Here is a 21,069-nt window from a genome sequence, read left to right as displayed (position 1 = left end):
CAGGTGGTTGGGGATGATGGTGTCTAATGCTGCGCTGAAGTCCACAAAAAGTGTGCTTGCAGAAGTCTCTGGTTTATCCTGATGTTGCAGGATGTAGTGTTGTTGCATAATGACTGCATTATCCATTGGCATGTTTGCTCGATAAACATGTTAGCAATTGGGTCCAGTGATATCTTTTAAGCTGACCAACGACAGTCTCTCAAATGACCTCAAATCATTAAATCCTCTGGTCTTGGGCCTCTTTGGGGTGAGGATGAAGCAGGTCAAGACTTCACACAGCTCCACTGATTTGTTGTAGATCTGAGTGAGGGTGGATGACAGCTGGTCTACGCAGGCTTTCAGACAAATGGGTGAGATATTGGAGTTTTCCATCTTCTGTTTTTGGAAGTGCTGACATACAGATTCTGAGCCCAGACTGGATAACAGCAGCCTAGAATGTCAATCAAGCTCCATTAAGATATAAAGAAACCTCATGCAACTTATTTATTTTGTTCTGAGAGTAAAAATAAGACTCTAATCAAATTTTTTATGTATTTTAGTTGATGTAACAGGAACAATTTGTTCTCATCTGATTTTTCAGGAGTCATTATTCCTGTTTTTAGTCTCACATGATCCTTCAGCATTATTTTCCTTTTTTTAAAATCTGTATTTTTATGTATTAAATTATTTTGTGGAAAATATCCATTTTCTAGGATAATTTTACAAATAGAAAGTTGAATTCCTAAAGGTTGTTTTCAATCACGTGGTTTTTGTGACATAGGAAATTCAGATAGAGGACAGTAAGTAAAAAACTGAATGGGAGACATAGAAAAAGTCTGTATTTTTGCAATTTATATCATATTTTAAAAGAGATATCAATAGTAAATAATCACATATGTTGGGCATGATCCTTATATCATGAGAGTTTTCTACTAAACTCAAATATATTTGCATCAAGTCATCAAGGCTGTATACAAGCTATTATGTCACATGAAAAATACTACAGTAAAAACAGTTTGAAAGCTATACTATAGATAATTACTCGAATTAAACTGTGGTAGTAATGATATTGTTGCTGTGGTACAAAACTGTAGTAATAAACAAAATATTCAGTAGGCTTCAGTTTTCTACGCTATAATTATACACCATCACAGTGCACCGCAGTTTACATTAACGTTATTTATTACAGTTTATCAGTTTACTAGAATACAGTATTCTGTAGCATTCATTAGCAAAGAGTTGTACACATTATACACTTTACTATGTGGTTCAAAAACATGTTTATTATAAATTACTATAATTTTAGTTTTTTCCCATGCAGAACATTCAGACATCCGGAAATAACAGATGAAAAGCGTGGACGCATATCTACATTATTTTTTTTACTGTTTTTGTAAAGGGGAATGAACTTAATGAACTTACCATCAACAAACATTCACCACTGCTGCACATCTCGATGTTCACGTTACGGTTGATTATTCCACCTACAAGAAGGATATTTCGTTGCAGCGATTACATGGCAGTGTACGTTATTTATATTCTCCCAGATTTTGAAGTGTGGTGGTCTTTATATCTGATTTTTTATAACCACGGTGTTCGCGGAGTCTTAAAAAGTATTAAAAAAATTCATGAACCATTTCAGAGGAATTTAAGGCCCTAAAAAGTATTAAAAATTCTTAAATGCTATTTTACATGGGCCTTACTTTTGTATAATTTTGGATTATACAATTTCTAGTTGTATGATAAAGGTTGCCTGAATTTTACCTGTCAATTATGCAGTGCTGTGTGTGTTTTGTGTTTTATTGTTATTCATTAAATTTTGTATTGAATGCATCACTGCATTGAAGAGAAAAAAATAGTAACAAAAGTTAGGAAAGAGAGAGAGAGAAAATACCTTTACAAAGCCTCAATGATTAAGAAAACCTTTATCATAAGCTTTAAGAAATGTATTGTTCTTATTATTCTTAATAAATGTAAGAGATTCAACAAAGGATGAAATTTCAGCATGGAAAATATTAAGTCCAGGAATTGTACTTAGGAACTAATTTTTGTGTATAAAAAATGTACAATGTAAAGCAAAAACGTTAATGATAAGATCGAGAGCATAATCTCTACTGGAAAAGTACAGAAATATATCTTTTATAGACAAATTTAAGCTGTGCAGTTTATGAAATTGCTAAAATCCTTTTAGATTTGGCATCACTTTGCTTTGTTTACAGTATTAACTAAGCCACCTTAGTTAGGTCTTAAAATAAATGGAAAGTGTCTTAAAAAAGGTCCAAAAAGGTATTGAATTTCACATTCTGATTTCTGCATATACCCTGATAACACATTAACATATTTATAGACAAAGTTAGGCCTGTATGCAGTCTTTATTGGTGCTGTGAAAAGAATTACCGCGTTTTAAAAAAAGTTTGTACACATGGATGTACTGAAAAAATGTTTATTACATGCCACCTTCTCTTCCATTTTTCAGCCAGTTTCTTGAACTTTCCCCCTATTATGAGCAAAAACTTTTGGAGTTCGATAAAAGCTGTTCTGCATTTCTTATTTTGGCCGATTAAAACAATTCTAAACAACATAAAACAGAAACATTTGAATGTTTTGATAGTGATTCCTATGTAGAAGAATCTCTTCCTGCCCTCCATCTGAATTCCGTGGGTCATCAATGATGTTGTGATGTTTTCAGACATTCATTTTTTTTTTTCGGCTTTGTCCCTTTATTATTCAGGGGTCGCCACAGCAGAATGAACCGGCAACTTATCCAACATATGTTTTATGCATATGTCCTTCCAGCCACAATCCAGCACTGGGAAACACCCATACACTTTAGCCAATTTTAGCTCACCGAATTCATCTATAATGCATGTCTTTGGACTTTGGGGGAAACCGAAGCACCTGGAGCAAATCCACTTGAATTTGTCAAATCAATTATGTTAACTTAATTGTGTGGAATCCAGCATTTTACAGTGTGTATTAGCACAGTCTTTAATCATAAATAAGTCATGTTTTTGTTGATGTTAAGATATGTTAGCTAATTAAAATCTGGCGTCTTCTAAACTGTATTATTTGCTTGTAGCAAAAGCTGGCATATTACTTGATGGTGATCTTGTCCGAGATTATAAGATTGAATTCCAGTAAAACAAGGCTTAATCTCATTACTAGAAACACAGCTGGCCATGCTTTCGGATGGGTGAGCTAATCATGGCTAACATTCTTTGAAATGCTTAAGCAGTTTCAGCGGTGGCGGGTCAGCATGTGCATTTCAGCATATTCTGGCAGAAATACTGTGGCCTCCATGTCAGGTCAACACAGCAGACATACAGTATGATACACACAAAGGGTTTTGGACTGAGCCAACTCCTGTCATCAGAAATGCAGGACATTTTCATATCAAAAGTAAAATGAAGCTTAATTATTACAAAAAGAGGCTGATGCAGAGTCATTTAAAAGTTAAAAAAAAAAGTTGCTGGAGGTTATGGATGATTGATTTTTATCTGGCTAATAACTTCAAGATGTTGTCGTCCATCTGTGTGTTTGCATGTCTTGTTTTAGGGACAAAAACACTTGTCAACAATTTCTTTCTGCGGCTGCAGGCTACGTTATATTAGTCATCAGCCAATCTGTTCTCGTTCTGAATGCAGTAATGTTGAAATATACTTTAATGCAGTATATTAACTATTTATGATAAAAGTTGAATGGGAGAAAATGAGAGAGGATGATTTTTAGTAATGGATTTTTAGGTTGAAGTGACCTGCAAATATGAGGATTTTACATACAGATATGAAAAAAAATTTAAAGACTTCAGTTTTTTTCTTAAATAGTCAAAATTACTCTATTTTTATTTAAAAGTTGTTTACAAAATTACATTGTACTCAAACATAACTTTCTTTAATAAATAGAGAAACTAAAAATTGTCAAGTGGTCTGTAATTTTTTATTATTATTTTTTTTTTAAATACAATTTTCTTTTTAGGTTTTTAAATGCCTATTTTATGTGGAATATATACTTTTTCATTCTGATTCAAGTTATTAGTCAGTAATATTGACACTTCTAAAATGCGGAAGTGCAGTCATTTTTGCGATTTGTTTAAGAACTTCTGATTCAGTTGCCTATGGGGTTAGGAATTATAAACTGTCAAAATACTTGCTCTACAAACAAATGTGTTCATGAATATACAGAAAAAAGCAGAATAATATAATAATAAAATGTCAGTTTGAAACGTTTTCAAAAGCACCGATTGACCCACCCACTTCCCTAAACAAAACCGAAAATTTTAAAAAGCAATCCAGAAAAAGAAAAGTCCTCGCGGATTTTTACTATGTTTTCAGGTTTTACCACATTCTTACCGTTATTTACTTGTATTTTGGCTTCTGTTTTTGTCTTACCCGCTTTCTGGAACCGTTCTTCACCGGACTCAAACCCTGTTGTCGTGGTCAACTCTTCTCTGACTTTCAAGTACATCGACGTAAATGATGAGCTAATTGTGCAAACTGGTAACAGCAGAAAAGCCGTCCATACAGAGTTAAGCGGTCTGCTGGTAAGCACAAAAAGGAATGGCGTCATACCACCCAGTAGCGTTCATATAAAGACTGAATGCAGCCATATGTACTTTTGCCTACAAAATTTGCAATTTCCAGAAACGTATGTAGTGCTACATTTGCACAATGAGCCTGTGTTGGAAGAATAAGGTCAATAGGAAATACATTAATTTTGTGACTCTAAATATTTTCTATATATCGAACTTAAAAATGTTTTTTAAGTATTGAAAAATGGCTTTTTTTAGCAGTTAAACTAAAAGGGGGAAAAGTCTTACAGAAGTATTAAACATATTAAAGGAAATACTTTAAAAAAGTTTGTTAAAAATGACTTGATTTTTTCAATTTATATCTGCTATATAATATATATAATATATTTTTCTTTGTTCGTTAGTTTTTTCCTAAATGCTAAGTAAACCAGGTCTAATGTAGAATTCTACATGTGTGCGTGTGTGTGTATGAGCGTGTGTGTGTGCATCTAAAAGGGCTTCATCTTGAACCTGGACACATTTTCAAAATGTGACACTCCCTATTAGTGTTACACTACATTTCCCTATGCTTTTCTCTTCTTAATTGTAATAAAAATAGCATTATGAAATACGATCTGTACATTTCTTTGTGTGTTTCACCCTTAACCTTGTTTTTCTTCCTTCCCTATTGTTGTCATCTTACATCTGTCCTTGCCTGTGCTGTTTTATTAACATCCTGTAAGTGTGAACAAGGGATGTTCTTTGTATTTTTAGTTAGTTTCCTCTATTGTGTCTTTCTATCCTTGTTCTTCTATATTTCTGTCCTTGTGTGTGTATGTGTGAGTGTGTGTTTTTCTTTAATATTTTCATTCAGTTGAACATTCCTCACTTGCTGATAGTCCTGAAAAGACCACCATACCTGATTTACACCACATGCACATTAAGAATCCATTCGCAGCAGCACAAGAGGTTCAGTCTCTCCACATTTGACTAAATATAGGACTCAGCAAGGACTCCATCCAGCTCCAAACCCTCATTTCAAGTGAATTTATATTCTGATAAATATTTGATGTCTGATGAATGGAGTCTCTGGTTGGTATTTTGGTCAGGACCTCAGTGTTATGAATGCAGGGCTGTAATTATATCAGAGCTCTGTGGAGCAGACTGTCATTAGTCAGACTTGATTTGCTGGGCTGCATTAGGAGGCGACTGACCACGGGTCTGCAATAAAAGCAAAGAAAGCTGTGCCAGAAAATTTTCCACCCAATGGCCAGTGTCACGTTTAGTCTCAAAGCTGGAGTCAAACAAACCGTATATCTAAGTCTGGCATCATATGAATTCTTATGTGAATTGTTGTGGGAAAACATGTTTTTTAAGAAAATAAAATGCTAACAAAGTTAATGACAAGTCTTTTTAAATTAACATTACCTGTGTCCGAAGTGAAATGGCCATGTTTCCTCCTAAACCATCTGAGAACTGCAGTATTTCTATGAAAACACACAGATATAGGCACTTGAGAGCTATTTTTTACCATTGCCATTTGCTAGGGATGGGGAGTCGACTCTAAAAGAGTCGATTCCTTGACTCTCAACGGACCAATTACTGGAATCGACTCCAGGACAGAAATCAACTCCCAAAGTCGAGATGTTATTTTTTTTTTCAAATCCTCCTGACATGCAACAGTTATAGCCTACTGCTCATTCTCGAGCACGATGAACACTGAAGGCGTCCGCTTTGAATGCATGTTCACACGTTTTACGCTTTTGCTCTTGAATGTTGCGAGCATGAGCATTCTAGGCTATTATAAATAGTGCAGGGGGATGAAGTTTGCTTTCACTTTTAAATTCCTATAAAGCACGTACACCTTTTGGTTTCAAAGCACTTTGATTTGGATCTGCTTGTGATGTCAAGCTTGCTGTGTTATAAATGAAATATAGCCTATATGTACAGTTGAAGTCAGAATTATTAGCCCCCCCTCGAATTATATGCCTCCTTGTTTAATTTTTTCCCAATTTCTGTTTAACTCAGAGAAGATTTTTTTCCAACACATTTCTAAACATAAAATTTTCAATAACTCATCTCTAATAACTGATTTATTTTGTCTTTGCTAAGATGACAGTAAATAATATTTTACTAGATATTTTTCAAGACAAATCTAGACAGCTTAAAGTGACATTTATTGGCTTAATTATGTTAACTAGGCAGGTTAGGGTAATTTCGCAAGTTAATGTTTAACAATGATTTGTTCTGTAGACTATCGAAAAATATATAGCTTAAAGTGGATAATAATTTTGGACATACCATGAAAATTTCCTTGCTCTTTTAAACATCATTTGGGAAATATTTAAAAAATAAAAAAAAATAAAGGGGGTTTAATAATTATGTGTGTGAATTTAGTGCGGATCGGATACTATTGGCGGATCGATGTCTTAAATTAGCACTGCAGGTAAAATTATGACGTTATGTTTGGCTATTGGCTGCTGCTATATGCTCAAGTAAATTATTTATGTAACCTATGCCTAGTTCACGAATAAATAAATGAATAAAACAAAAATCATAGTGACAATAGCAGCCAAGATTTATTTATTGTCACAAAATCTGACAATACATGTGGTTGTGATGTTGTTTTGGTCCTGAATGCACTTCATTTCACCTCTCATTCATTCTTTGGTTTATTTTGTAAATAACTACAAAAATTACTTTTAACTAATAACTAATTACTAAATAACTAATTACTTTTTTTTCGTGGCAAGCAAAAAATTACATTAAAATAATCTATTGGGCCAACCAGGACATTAGAAATAATCATTAGTGTTTAGCCCTGTATAAGTCTAAAATTTATTTCATAAAGGTCTTAAAAGGGTCTTAAAAGTCTTAAATTTGACTTGTAACCTGCAGAAACCATGTTTAAAACTATTAGCGTTTTGGTTTCTTGTAAAAAGACTCTGTTCCCAGTAAGATACAGAGTGTCTGCAAAGCTGGGTTGCAACAAAACACATTTTGCTTTACTGAAACTAAGTTAGATGTTGTATGTACTGACTTTGCTAAAGCAGTTTATAGCCTCTTACATTACTGTAATTAAGAATGCATTAATGCAATTATTTCTATCTTTCTTTCTAAGCAGGATTTAGATTTCAGAGCGAGAAACGTGATTGTGCAAAACTGAAATATAAGGTTTTTCAGCAAAACTGTCAATTATGTCCAGCCTTTTTATTTTTTGTGCACTTACACTAGTTTTACTTTTTATTTCTCTCCGTCCATCAATCCGTCTCCAAAGTAACCACAGGGATCTCTTCTTTATAATGTGACGGGTTGTCTTGTAAAAAGTTTTCTGTTGGCATTTTGTTTGAAACCGGCGTAGTTTTGGCAGTAAAGATCAACAGTAAATGCTGCTGCGGTGGGAGAAACTTCAGGCCTTGTATGTTTGCTTTGGAATGTTAAAAGGGTTTAAATTATTCTCCGCTTTCTTCGAAAGGGCTTATTATAGGAGCAGAACGATGTATAGTATTACAGTTGGTCATGAGATGGTCCTAGTAGTTTGTCTTTATGTTTTTATAGTGGTTTTGAAAGCTTGGATGCAAAGCGGCGTTGGTAATGATATCCAGCTAATTAGATTTCTGACATCCAGCTGGAAAGCACACAGATCTGTTTGTTTTATGAGAGGTTCACTGCTCATACGGTAAATGAATCTGATTTGAGGGTTTAAGAGACTCGAATAATCTTAAATGTCCAAGTGTTTAATATTGTGGTTGAATATGTGACTCATGATTTATCACGGTTCATTTCAGAACCATATTATGCAAATTTACATATCAAACAATGTTTTTACGTTTCTCTTTCACAATTTCTCCTTCTCCTTCACTCAAGCACATCTCTCCAATAAACACAATCGGCGTATAAGCAGATAATTGAAGAAAATAAGAATGAGCTGAGCGTTATTTTGTTTTTAAAAAGGTTGAACTGTTAAACGTTTAATCAAATGCAGTAAACTTGCTAATTTGTTTATTTCCTGTAACCTCAGATTGTGAATGGCTGAATCTGTAAATTTGTAAATTGAAATATAACATTTATTTAGGAAACCCAATTAATTAATTGAATTCAATGCAGTAGAAGCAGTTTTGGACAGAAATTGTACCATTTCACAGATGGTTAGCAATCACTATTGTTTATTTATATATTTATTTTTTTTAAATTTTTTTTTTACATAGATCATGTCATAAAATAGAAAAATTATCAAAACTTATTTATTTATTTTTAAGAAATGCTAATGATCAAATCCAATTCAATCCATCATGCTTAGCTAAAAGTGACCCAACCAGAACAAGAAATCCGCTGCAATTTTTCAAAAAAGGTGGAGAAGACACCTGCTGCGTCTGAAATTTGCATACTTCCATACTATAAAGTATGCTAAAAATCATATGTGAGGTGCAATGGTGTGAAATAACTAATTATAAAAACTCAAATTACTGTAATTGAGTAGTTTTTTCTCAGGAATTGTAATTTACTAAGTAGTTTTAAAACTTATTACTTTCCTTTCACCTACAGTCACTACTTTATTTCTTTCTTTTCTACGGGGATTTGAAAAATCAGTCCTGTGATATCTGTCCAAACAAATGACACATAGAGGTAAATCACATCATAATGGACTACCTCAAGACATTTATAATTGCAGCAAACCGTTTGGAAGCATTAAAAGTGTCCAAGAAGATGTCCAAAATCTTTACACGCAATGAATCAGAGACTGTTTAGATGCATGTCACTGATGAGAAGGTGACAGATGTTTACTGTATGTTGACACGCAGCAGGCACAGGACATCAATATGACGTCAGATTGACGTTATACCCTAACGTCATAGTGATGTTATATTTTGTTTGGAAATTATAATTGGGTTGATGTCAGAACTCAACGTCAGGCCGACGTCAATGTCCAACATCCAACCTAAAATCAGCCAAATATCAACATCTAATGATGTTACAGCTTGACGTTTTGTGGATCTTATCGTTACGACGCCTATCAGAAATTAGATTTTGGTTGCCATACCAGATGAATAAATGTCAGTATTTAACGTCAATATGACATTGGTTTAAGACAGGAGTCACCAATCTCGGTCCTGGAGGGCCGGTGTCCCTGCAGGGTTTAGCTTTAACTTGCCTCAACACACCTGCCTGGATGTTTTAAGTATACCTAGTAAGACCTTGATTAGCTTGTTCAGGTGTGTTTGATTAGAGTTGGCCCTCCAGGAACAAGTTTGGTGACCACTGGTTTAAGATGTTGGCTCGACATTGGATTTTGGTTACTTTCTAGCAACCTAAAATCAACCAAATATCAACGTCATTTGACAATGTTATTTGACATCAAAATAATGTTATACTTAGATGCTGACTAGATTGAATTTTGGTCAACTGACATCACAAGCTAAATTTAACCTAATATTAACATCTTTTGATGTTGTGTGCCTGCTTGGCAATAACTAAATTCATAGAATTCGAAAAACCACGGGAAGTACCCGGAAAACCTACTACTTCTGCTGAGATTCTGAAGTGCGCATCCGATGGGCGATACATATAGCACCACGAGAGAATTTATGAATGGGAGTGAAGCGTCGCAACTGACGCGGGTAGGTCACGTGATCTTGACAAAAGTGCAGATGTAGTGCATGCAAGTTCCATCATACTGCTCACATTCATACTGTATGGATTTGGAACATACTTTTCTTTTTATAGTCGAGTAGTAAATTCAAATGTAGTACCAGAGTAGTAGGCGATTTCGATTAAAAATATTCAGTTATTATTAACTCATTGTTTATTGGACTCTAAACTAATAATTACATTAGCAGTCATATTATATTTTAGGGAAAAAAAGATTTTAGGCCAAAAATAGATTTTATGTATTTTGCTCATAAGAAAAAGAAATTATTGTTATCCAGACAGATTTATTCATTATATTATGACAAAAACGGTTTGCATTATTTAGTGCTTATTTGGCAAAATGCTCCTCTCTAAAATGTTTTCTAGCTGACTAAAGACTTTTTGAACATTTAATTTACTGAACCCCAGAAAGCAATGCAGTGTTTACATCGATTTCAACATTTTTCTTTAAACATATTTCCACAGCTAAACACTGATTCAGTGTATTACACAAGACATTTAAACAGTCATGCGTCTCTCAACATACATTGTACTCCTACTATCTGACACGAGTCACGACACACCAAAGAGTCTCTAACTTGCATTTATTGTTTGTAGTTTGTGACAAAATGATGTAAGCATTAAAACTCTGAGATGTTCAATTTTACATGTAGTAAGCACAAAGTGTGCAATAATTGGATGTTTGGTATCTCTATATGTGTTTAGTGACTTTCTTCTATCAGTAGAAAACAAGATCTTGCAGAATTAGGACTTCATTGCACTTTTCAGACTGATCCCATGGGCTATACTTAAATAAAAATGACTTGTATAAAATTTATTAGCAAAAATCATAATTCTCTATGTAGGAAACATCCTGTCACTTCCCTTCCATTGTCATCTGAGCATATGATATACTGTTGGCAAATATCCCAATGGCTCCACTGCTAACTTAGGCCTTTAGAATATATAAACGGTTAAATTTTTTTCTCTTACTACCTAAATAAACATAAATCTGAAGTTACAGTGGACAAAAGCAGCAGTTAAAGCATGTGATGCCGTTGATGTGGATATTTCCACAAACTTGGCAATTCAGCTCTCACGTCATCACATCATGCTTATTTATACAACGGTTTATACAGTAGATTGTGTTATAGAATGTTTAGCATATATATATAAGACTGAAATGAACCAGATTTTTATTTTAAAGAAGTCTCACTCAATACCTCTACCATCATGGCCACAAACTAGTGAAATTTCAAAGATGTTTACCAGCCTTTTGTCTTTAAAATGTTTGCTCGGGATGGCTGTTTTTAGCTTCTCAAATGTAGTTTGTTTTAACCAGATTTGGCTCACAATGACATCAGACCTGCTTAATTTACAGGATGTCGAGAGTTTCTAGTTTGTCTGAAATCAAACATCTTTTTTTTGCTTTACTCTGGTTTCAAAGACTTTATTATCAGCAGTATTAGAATTATTAAAGTTATAGTGCCTGTTGGAAGTCGGTCCCACTTTATAATAAGTGGCCTTAACTAATATGTACTTACACCCAAATTAATAATTAGTTATATTGTACTTATAGTTTAAATGCATGTTTTTACACTGTACTTATGCTTGATTACATACCTGTTTGTAATAACATCTGTAATAAATTTCTGTAATTACATTTGTAATTACACTGTTGACCGTTCCCTATACCTTAACCCACCCTTTAACCAACCCATGCCAATGGCTACTTTATGCAACATTCTTCAGAATTTCTTTTTTTGTGAAGATAGAAAGTTTAGAACCACCTGAGTGTGATTAAATTACAATTTCTTTTCAGGTGAAATATCCCTTCAATTTCTTATGTTTTAGACTTTGTGGCTTTGTAACTTTGCATATCGTTTGCATGTACACACATGTGTATTACACTACAGAAAGGTACTAAAAAAGGCATAATGGCTGCCCTTTAAAAAGTGCACAAATATTTTTATGAAAAATTACTGTTCAAAGAGACAACAAAGCCAATAAATGTTATTTTTTGTGTGTGTTTTTGTCAATTGTTATGTAGGCAGTCAGCCTCTGAGCCCCAGTTTCCATCAGAGGTTTGAAGAGCAGGGGATTGTGGGTGTTCAGGATCGGGGCAGTGTGCTTCTTCCAGTACAGCCGTATCCAGCAGAGGAGATGCTGAGGCCTAGTCTGACCAGAGGAGTGTCCGTCTCTCTACCCTCCTCCCCGCTGCTGCCTCCCAGACAACCATACCTGTCACCCGTCCGGACCAATAAGTCACCAGGTACATACAAGACCCTCTTTTTACCATTTCATCACTTGTATCTTCCACGCCATGTCAGGTTTTCAAATAATTGGTCATATACAGGAAGGAAATCATGGAATTAAAGTAACTATCGTCTTTAATTCCCTATTATGGAAAGTTATGGGTTTAACTAGGTAAAACGCTTTCTCAAACAATAATTATTTTTTTATCCATCAGGATTTGATTGAATGGTTCTGAGATTTACTATTGACTTGTCATTAGAAAAAAGATTTTATCACAAGAAGGAGAGATATAATATGATTAACAAGAAGGTCCACACTTTAATAATTAAATAAAAAATGAAAAACAGGAGAAAAAAATAACAAAAAATTCTACCCTGAGCCTTCGTCAGTAAACATTATGATTACGCAATAATAAAAGCAATGAGATATTTTACAGAAGTAGAATGAGGTTTTGAATGAGCGTTTTGGAAGGGCCACTTCATAATATTGGTCTTAATGGATTCATGAGGCTGATTTGGTGTGGTGGCCATCTATTTGTGCTGACTTCATAGTGTACACTAACTTTTTTGACTCAATGCCCTTTGTTGTCTAACAGCTATATCCTCTCATAGTTGTGCTGTAATTATCACAAAGCTTCTTGTTTTCAAACCAGGTCAGAAACCAAGCAAGTATGTGATATCGTCAAATCTCAATTGATGGCTTGCAGGTGTGTTCAAGTCATGGACTGCAGGGAACAAAAACACGGTGCAAAATCCTAATATTCAAATATTACCTGCCAAATAAGTGTACTCTTACTGATAAAAGTCTTGTCTATCCAATTTTAGGAACAACAAATAATAAATTGACTTCCAGTTTATTATTTAGTATCAGAAGTGGCTTAAATGAAAGGCAAAGGCCTCTAGATTACGCTCATTTTACAAAAATCAAATCCCTTGATTTTCAATTATTTAATTAGGACAGTAAGGTCTGACTTTGCTTAGACAAAAGTTTTGTCATTCAACAGAAATAATGTAGAGTATATAACAAAGTCATAAAGCAGTGGAAAAAGAATGAATATTGTGGATGACTCTCATGAGTCATACATCTCTGCAATCACTCAAATAACTTATTAATAAAGTCATTCTGAAATGGCAAAGAAAGCGTTCTTGCAGGACTCAGAGAGTCCTCACTTGCAGAGAGTTTATCAAGATTCTTTGGATTCATCTTGAATGCCTCCTTCATCTTACCCCAGACATGCTCAATAATGGTCATGTCTCGCAAATGGGCTGGCCAATCCTAGAGCACCTTGACCTTCTTTGCTTTCAGAAACTTTGGATAAAAAATATTTAGACCCATAGTTAAAAAGTAAGTACATTTTATTTATATTGTTTAGTGTTGAACAAACTCAAGGATGGGAAGTGGGTAAGGAAATTAAAAGCCAAGACACACTGATACAAAAATGTTTTGGTTTTGAAATAATATTAATTTGCTTACTCCATTAGCAGATTATTTATATTTCAGGAAATATTCACTTAATTTTGACAGGTTAATTTTGAATGTTGTTTATTTGTCTGGAAAATGCTTCTTGATTTAAGACTTTTTTTAATGCTTGGACTAGAAACAAGACAAAAACTCTTAAGTTAGAAAAGCATTTTTGCAGCGCACTCATTTTTAGCTACCTGCAATAGCTGAATTGAGAACTAATGAATGAAATCTAGCATATAGTGTGTAATTTATGGATTACGTTATCATTGTGGCATTGTTATCTCTCTGCTGATTCACCCTGATGAGAGCTGCCAATCACATCAGAAGAGAAACTCTTGGCAGACAGTTCTTCCCACAGTCTTGCACCTCTGGTTGTGTGGTAATACACACATTATCTCAATGTGCTGCTGAATTAAAGCCGTTCTTAATTAGAATGCTTTCCAGAACACATTTTGTATTAAATAAAAAGGGAGAAATGCTGCCATTTGTCAACACAGTTCATTCCTGATTGGCTTTTAAGATCCATTTGAATGTTTATGAGCACTATTCGCAATATTGTTTTAGATTTTATTTTATTATCTACCATTAAATGTCCCAAAGGGGTAATGAAAGTGTTTCTCTGTAATCATTTCTCATGTTTGCTGTTGTTAATGGCAGCATTATTGTGCCTGTAATGCTGTATTTGTGCCTGCAGGTGGCAGAATACACCACATCTCCACTCAACAGACAAACCGTTTGCTTTTTAATAATACATGTGCATGATTTAATTATTATTTCATTCTGATTGTTATCATTTGAAGCTAATAAGATTGTCATATATCCACTAATGACAGTCATCATCTCATTTTCTATAACCATTTACTTCTCTTGGAAATTGTCGCTTTATTTAACTAGTATGCAAACAATACATTTTATACTTTTACACTAAAATAACGTTTATTTATCATTTTTAAAAAGTATTAATACTTAATAATAGTAACAACCAACATTGTTTTCTCTCAAACAGTCATTAAAAATGTAATGCAGTTTCACCAGAGGTGCAAGAACAGTCTGAAAAGTCGATGCGACTTTTCTAAAACCTTCAGCTCGGCTCATGCATATTAATTAGGTGATGAAATAGTCATGCATGAGTCCGATGTGATTTTCTGCAGTGCTTCTACAGGCCAATCAAAACAAAACAAAATAACAAACTCTTGAAATATAATGCTCTTTCTCAACAAGTGTGGGGGTTGAAGAAGCGTCAGTTCTAATACAGCTGCAGCTCTGAGTATTATTATTATTATTGCAGATGTCTACACTTATTGATGTTTCAGGCTCCTGTTTGATATTTGAGGTTTTGTGTGAGCTAGGAGCCACTGTGAAGTTAAATGAACAAATGTTCTTGCAGGCTATGAATGAATGAATGAATGAATGAATGAATGAATAAATAAATAAATAAATAAATAAATAAATTAAAAAAAAAAAAAAAAAAAAAATATATATATATATATATATATATATATATATATATATATATATATATATATATATATATATATATATATATATATATAAAGACATTTATAGGTTTTATACAGCAAAGGTGCATTGATCTGTTTTTACATTGCTCTGGCTAGTGGTATAGTCCACAGTCGGCGGTCAATTCTTATTTATATGAATAAAAATAAATTACATATTTTATTCAATTAAATAAAATATAATATAAAATATAAAAATAATGATTTCAACATTGTTACAATTTTTGTCTTTTGCTCCTTATATGAACTAACTAACAAATCTGTTTATCAACATTGATAATGTTCAAATAATTTCTTGAGCACCAAACTGCATATTAGAATGATTTCTGAAGGATTATGCGGCACTGAAGCCCATTCTCTTCTTTGAATATATAAATTTTTAATTTTATTGTTACTTTTGCAAAATTAATTAACAATACAATACAAAACGTTATTGTCAGACTTGCCTCTGAAAGGTTTCTTGCATAACAGTATGATAAATACTCCTTACAAAGAGACAGACTTACAAAAAGCTTCAAGACGGCCTAATGTACAGATGACTTTTAATTTCACTTTATTAAAACTTGGGATTGTAAATCGACGGTTAGACTTTAAATTCATGATTTAATACATGACTAGGGTTAGAAATGATGTTTCTTGCCAGCCTTTTGAGGTTTTTGTAATCCGAACGGTCATATAATTTCTCAAAAGGCTTTCCTACTATCTTTGAACAGATTTTAATCTGGTTCATGAACTTTGTTTTTAGACACACAGACAGACTGATGTACTATACAGAATTACAATACTGCAGAACACTCATAAGTACAGACAAATTGTTCAAGAATATTTTTCGATGGTCCAAAAGATCTAAGATTCTGACTTTATAACCTGCAACTCTGACTTTTTATCTAAGAATTCTGACTTTTTTTTTTCTGACAGTTTATATCATGCAATTGCCACTTTTATTTCTCAGATTTATGACTTTATATCTTGGAATTGCAAAGTATTTTGCAGAATTCTGTGTTTATTTCTCAGAATTGTGAGTTTACATATTGTAATTCTGACTTAATATCTCAAGATTTCGAGATTTCGAGTTTACATCTCACAATTGTGAGAAATTTTATTTTATTTCACACAATTCTGAGATAAAAAGTCACAATAACCTTTTGTTATTCTTTATTTAGTGGCAAGAACGGGCTTTCATTGAAAGCAGTAGTAATGATGCTTAAAAGTTGCAGTCATGTATATTATTTCTGTTGGACACATAAGAAGTTATTTTAAAAAATGTTGAAAACGTGTAACCATTGACTTCCATAGTTCCATATATTTCCTAATATGCAAGTCAGTGGTTACAGTGTTTGTGTATGTGTGTGTGTGTTCAATAGAATAAAAGAACTCATAATGGTGTGAAACCACTTAAGTGTGAGGAAATGTTTAATTTTGGGAATTCAACTAACCCTTTAACAACAAGCAATTTTAATATTACTTATTTTTCTTTTTTGCTCTGTATGTAGGATTGCTCAAAGGTACAGGTATTTTGGAAAGAGGTGGCTATGTTCCTTTTTGAAATGGTATCTGTAAAACTGTCCAGGAAATCGGAAATCTTTATTTTGGAAATTACTTATGAATATATTGATTGCCACAACAGCACTCATAAACTTATTAATATAAGTTCATCAAATTGCAAAGCTTCTAATAGCTTTGTATTGGAGAAAAAATGGAAATACCATCTATTGTATAGTGGATCAATAATATGTCCTTCTGTTTAGCTATGGAAAAGATTTCATACATGTTAAAAGGCAAATTTACTGCTTTTTAAAAAAATGCGGACACCCTTCATATATCTTTTTTCTTTTGATTCAAATTTCAGCAGTTTGCTTAACGAAACAGGATACACTCACTGGCCACTTTATTAGACACACCTGTCCAACTGCTCGTTAATGCAAATTTCTAATTAGTTAATCACATGGCAGCAACTCAATGCATTTAGGCATGTAGACACAGTCAAGACGGTCTGCTGCAGTTCAAACCGAGAACCAGAATAGGTAAGAAAGGTGATTTAAGTGACTGATTATGGCATGGTTGTTGGTGTCAAGTGGGCTTGTCTGAGTATTTCAGAAACTGCTGATCTACTGGGATTTTCATGCACAGCCATCTCTAGGGTTTACACTGAATGGTCAGAAAAAGAGAAAATATCTAGTGAGTGGCAGTTCTGTGTGCACAAATGCCTTGTTGATGCCAGAGGTCAGAGGAGAATGGTCATATAGAATGGCAACAGTAACTCAAATAACCACTGGTTACAACCAAGGTATGAAGAAGAGCATCACTGAACGCACAACACGTCAATCCTTGAGACGGATGGGCTACAGCAGCAGAAGATCACACCAGGTGCCACTCCTGTCAGCTAAGAACAGGAAACAGAGGCTACAATTCTCACAGGCTCAGCAAAATTGGACAATAGAAGATTGGAAAAATATAGTCTGGTTTGATGAGTCTTGATTTCTGCTGCGACATTCGGATGGTCAGAATTTGGCGTCAGCAACATGAAAGCATGGATCCATCCTTCCGTCCAACCTTATCAACGGTTCAGGTTGGTAGTGGTGGTGTAATGGTGTGGGGGATATTTTCTTCACACACTTTGGGCCCAATAGTACCAATTGAGCATCATGTCAACTTCACAGCCCATCTGAGTACTGTTGCTGACCATGTTCATCCCTTTAAGACCACAGTGTACTAATCTTCTGATGGCTACTTTTAGCAGGATAAGACACCATGTCATAAAGCACAAATAATCTCAGACTGATTTCTTGAACATGATAATAAGTTCATTGTACTCAAAGGGTTTCCACAGTAACCAGATCTCAATCCAATAGAGCACCTCTGGGATGTGGTAGAACGGGAGATGGATGTGCTGCCGAAAAATCTGCAGCAACTGCGTGATGCTATCATGTCAATATGGACCAAAATCCCTGAGGAATATTTCTCGTACCTTGTTGAATCTATGCTAAAAAGGATTAAGGCAGTTGCAAAGGCAAAAGGGGTCCAGCCCGCTACTAGTAAGGGTGTACCTATTAATATGGCCGGTGAGTGTAAGTTGACACTGACTTGGCCTATCTACATATTGCCCTATTTCCGAAAGATTTATTTAATCAAACCATTATCATATTGATGATCTCATATCTTGTATATGGATGATTTGTATTTTCAACAATTTCTTCCTAAAGAATAATCTATGATGCCCCCAACCCCTCTTTTTCATCATCTTTTTTGTTTGTTTTTGTTGTTTTTCATTTTAAATTATAAACAAAGATGTAAATATGATTGTGATGTGTTATATTGTAACATTTTTGTTATATTGTCACATATCTCATCAAAAAGATTGTTCAAAAAATATATTATTTATTTAAATTTCACTAAATGCTTTGTGTTTTTGTTCTTTCATTTTCTTTCCATTTCTTTCTTTTTTTTCTTTCTTTTTTACACCCCCTAAATTACAAGTCATTTGCATGCTTTGGCAGTGTTGTGCATGTTGACAGTCATGCCAGTAAAGCTCGACTCTGACTCAGCAGACACAGGAGAAACTGCTCAGGGAGATTAAAATCATTACAGACTCCTCGTTTATACTGGAATCTCTCTGGGAGTACAGGACAGCCGATCGCAACCATCACACACACAGCTCAGAACGCCAGCCTTAAAATCCCATCTGGAAAGACTTAACTGTCTCTCTGTGTGTGCGCGTGTATCTCTCTCTCTCTCTCTCACTCTCTCAGCTCCGGTTTTCCTCTCATTTTCACTCTGTCTGCAGGTTCAATCAGGACTCCCAAATATGTGGAGAATCTTTGCGTTCCCGGAGCTCCTGTCACCTGCAGTCTGAAGAACAGGAAGAAGAGCAATACTGGTGAGTAACTTCTTCTGTGTGTGTCAGAATCTGTGGCACAATTCTGATAGTCTGCACTTTTGAGTCAACGTGTGCTTTTGTTTATGCAGTGATCATTGTGTGTGGGTAAGGCGATGTTACTTCGTGGGGACCAAATGTCTTCGGAATGTACATTTGTATTGATTGATTAGAGAATCTGCTTTGTGTGAGGGTTAAGTTTAGGGGATGTAAATTAGCATTGCCCAAATATATATATAAAAAAAGAAAATAATAGTCAATGGAAAGTCCCCACAGTCTGAGTAAGATTTGCCCTTGTCATAAACTGAGGGATGGTGTTTTTCTGATGTGGGGAGTTACACGAATTTACAGCTGAGAGTTCGGTAAATCCAGCAGTCCATTAAACCGCATTCCTCCCTCCCTCTTACTTTTTTTTTTTTTTTTTACTTGGTGTGTACTTCTGTCTAATCTTGCTCTTTTCTAATGCTTGCATTCTTCATCTGTGCAAAGTTCTGGATGTTTAAGCTTTGTGCTAGTGTTCAAGCTGATTTTCTTGTTGTTTTTGGTTTTGTGATGCAGTTAGGATGGTAACATTAAGCTCTGCACTGGTAAATCTAATTAATTTCAGGAATTTTTGTGTGAAATATGGAGGGTTTACAGGTACTGGCTTTTTACATTGCACTAAACCGCAGCTTAACATCAGTTTAAAGGCCACTTTTGACTCCAGGTAAAGGAACTTTTCAGGCTTGTGATTTATAATTTAGGGTCAGCACTGATTTTTATGCAGTGTTATGATGCCCTGGATAGCATTGCTTTCGCAGGGTTAACCCTGCATTGCGGTACTAAACATGCAATGTGAAACAATGTCATGTTAGAACGTTACAATAAAGCAAAAAAGAAGTCAAATTGAGAAAAAAAAGCTTTAAATAGGGAAGAATTTAATGTTGTTTTGTGTTTTTATAGTTCCAAAAGTCCATCCAGGAAAAACTGGATGGCATCTGGCAATAGATAGAGATATGCCGATATTTAATATTTCAGTGTTAATGAATATTGGTATTGTGGGCTCATAAATTAACATAAATAATTATTTATTAGTTAAACCTTTAGAGTGCTTTTTGAGAATATTCACATTGTATTTGCAGTGGTGTTCATAACAGCACCTATAATTAACATTAGTTAATTTATCTAAACTCACTATGAAGCTACAAACACTTTAATCTTAGCTGATGTAAATCTTTTAGTTAATGCATGATATCCAGTAAAATCATAGTCATAATCTAATTCCAAGTTAATGACTAATAAAATTTAGTTATATTTTTATTTTTCCAATATGTACTGTAATGAATCTCTTTTCTCACTGTTGATTTTAATTCATTTACAAATGAGCCATTGCAGTAGAGTGTTACCTGATGTGCTTTATAATCCTTGGATTTAGGTTGTTGTTAGGTTGAAACATTTCCTTACTCTGAACATTTACATACAGTTGAAGTCAGAATTATTAGCCCCCTGAATTATTAACTCCTCTGTTTATCAAACCCCCCCCCCCCCCCCACAATTTTTCTGTTTGATAGAGAGACTTTTTTCAATGCATTTTTAAACTAAAAACTAATTTCTAATAACTGATGTATTTTATCTTTGCCATGATGACAGTAAATAATATTTTACTAGATATTTTTCAATACATTACAGCTTAAAGTGACTTTTAAAAGCTTAACTATGTTAATTATTTTAACTAGGCAGGTTAGGGTAATTAGGTAAGTTATTGTAGAACAATGGTTTGTTCTGTAGACTATGGGCAACAAATATCTTAAAGGGGCTAATAAGTTTTCCTTAAATGTTTTTTTAAAAATTAAAAACTGCTTTTA

At 34.1% G+C, this 21,069-nt stretch overlaps 1 protein-coding gene across 2 annotated transcripts in view; it reads left to right on the top strand.

Annotated features, from left to right (window-relative positions):
- The window catches only part of tanc1a (tetratricopeptide repeat, ankyrin repeat and coiled-coil containing 1a), a 161,150-nt gene that overhangs the window by 43,083 nt on the left and 96,998 nt on the right, over positions 1 to 21,069 (top strand). For both annotated transcript variants that reach the window (XM_001920196.7, XM_005165845.5), the window contains exons 3-4: positions 12,165 to 12,386; positions 19,136 to 19,228. In XM_001920196.7, the coding sequence (XP_001920231.2) occupies positions 12,165 to 12,386; positions 19,136 to 19,228 (315 nt within the window). The remainder of the gene's footprint in view (positions 1 to 12,164; positions 12,387 to 19,135; positions 19,229 to 21,069) is intronic.

This window comes from Danio rerio, chromosome 6 (assembly GCF_049306965.1).
Source record: "Danio rerio strain Tuebingen ecotype United States chromosome 6, GRCz12tu, whole genome shotgun sequence".
In the NCBI taxonomy this organism is placed as follows: Eukaryota; Metazoa; Chordata; class Actinopteri; order Cypriniformes; family Danionidae; genus Danio; species Danio rerio.
Note: the sequence above shows the minus strand (reverse complement) of the source record. Positions and strands in the feature narration are given on the sequence as shown.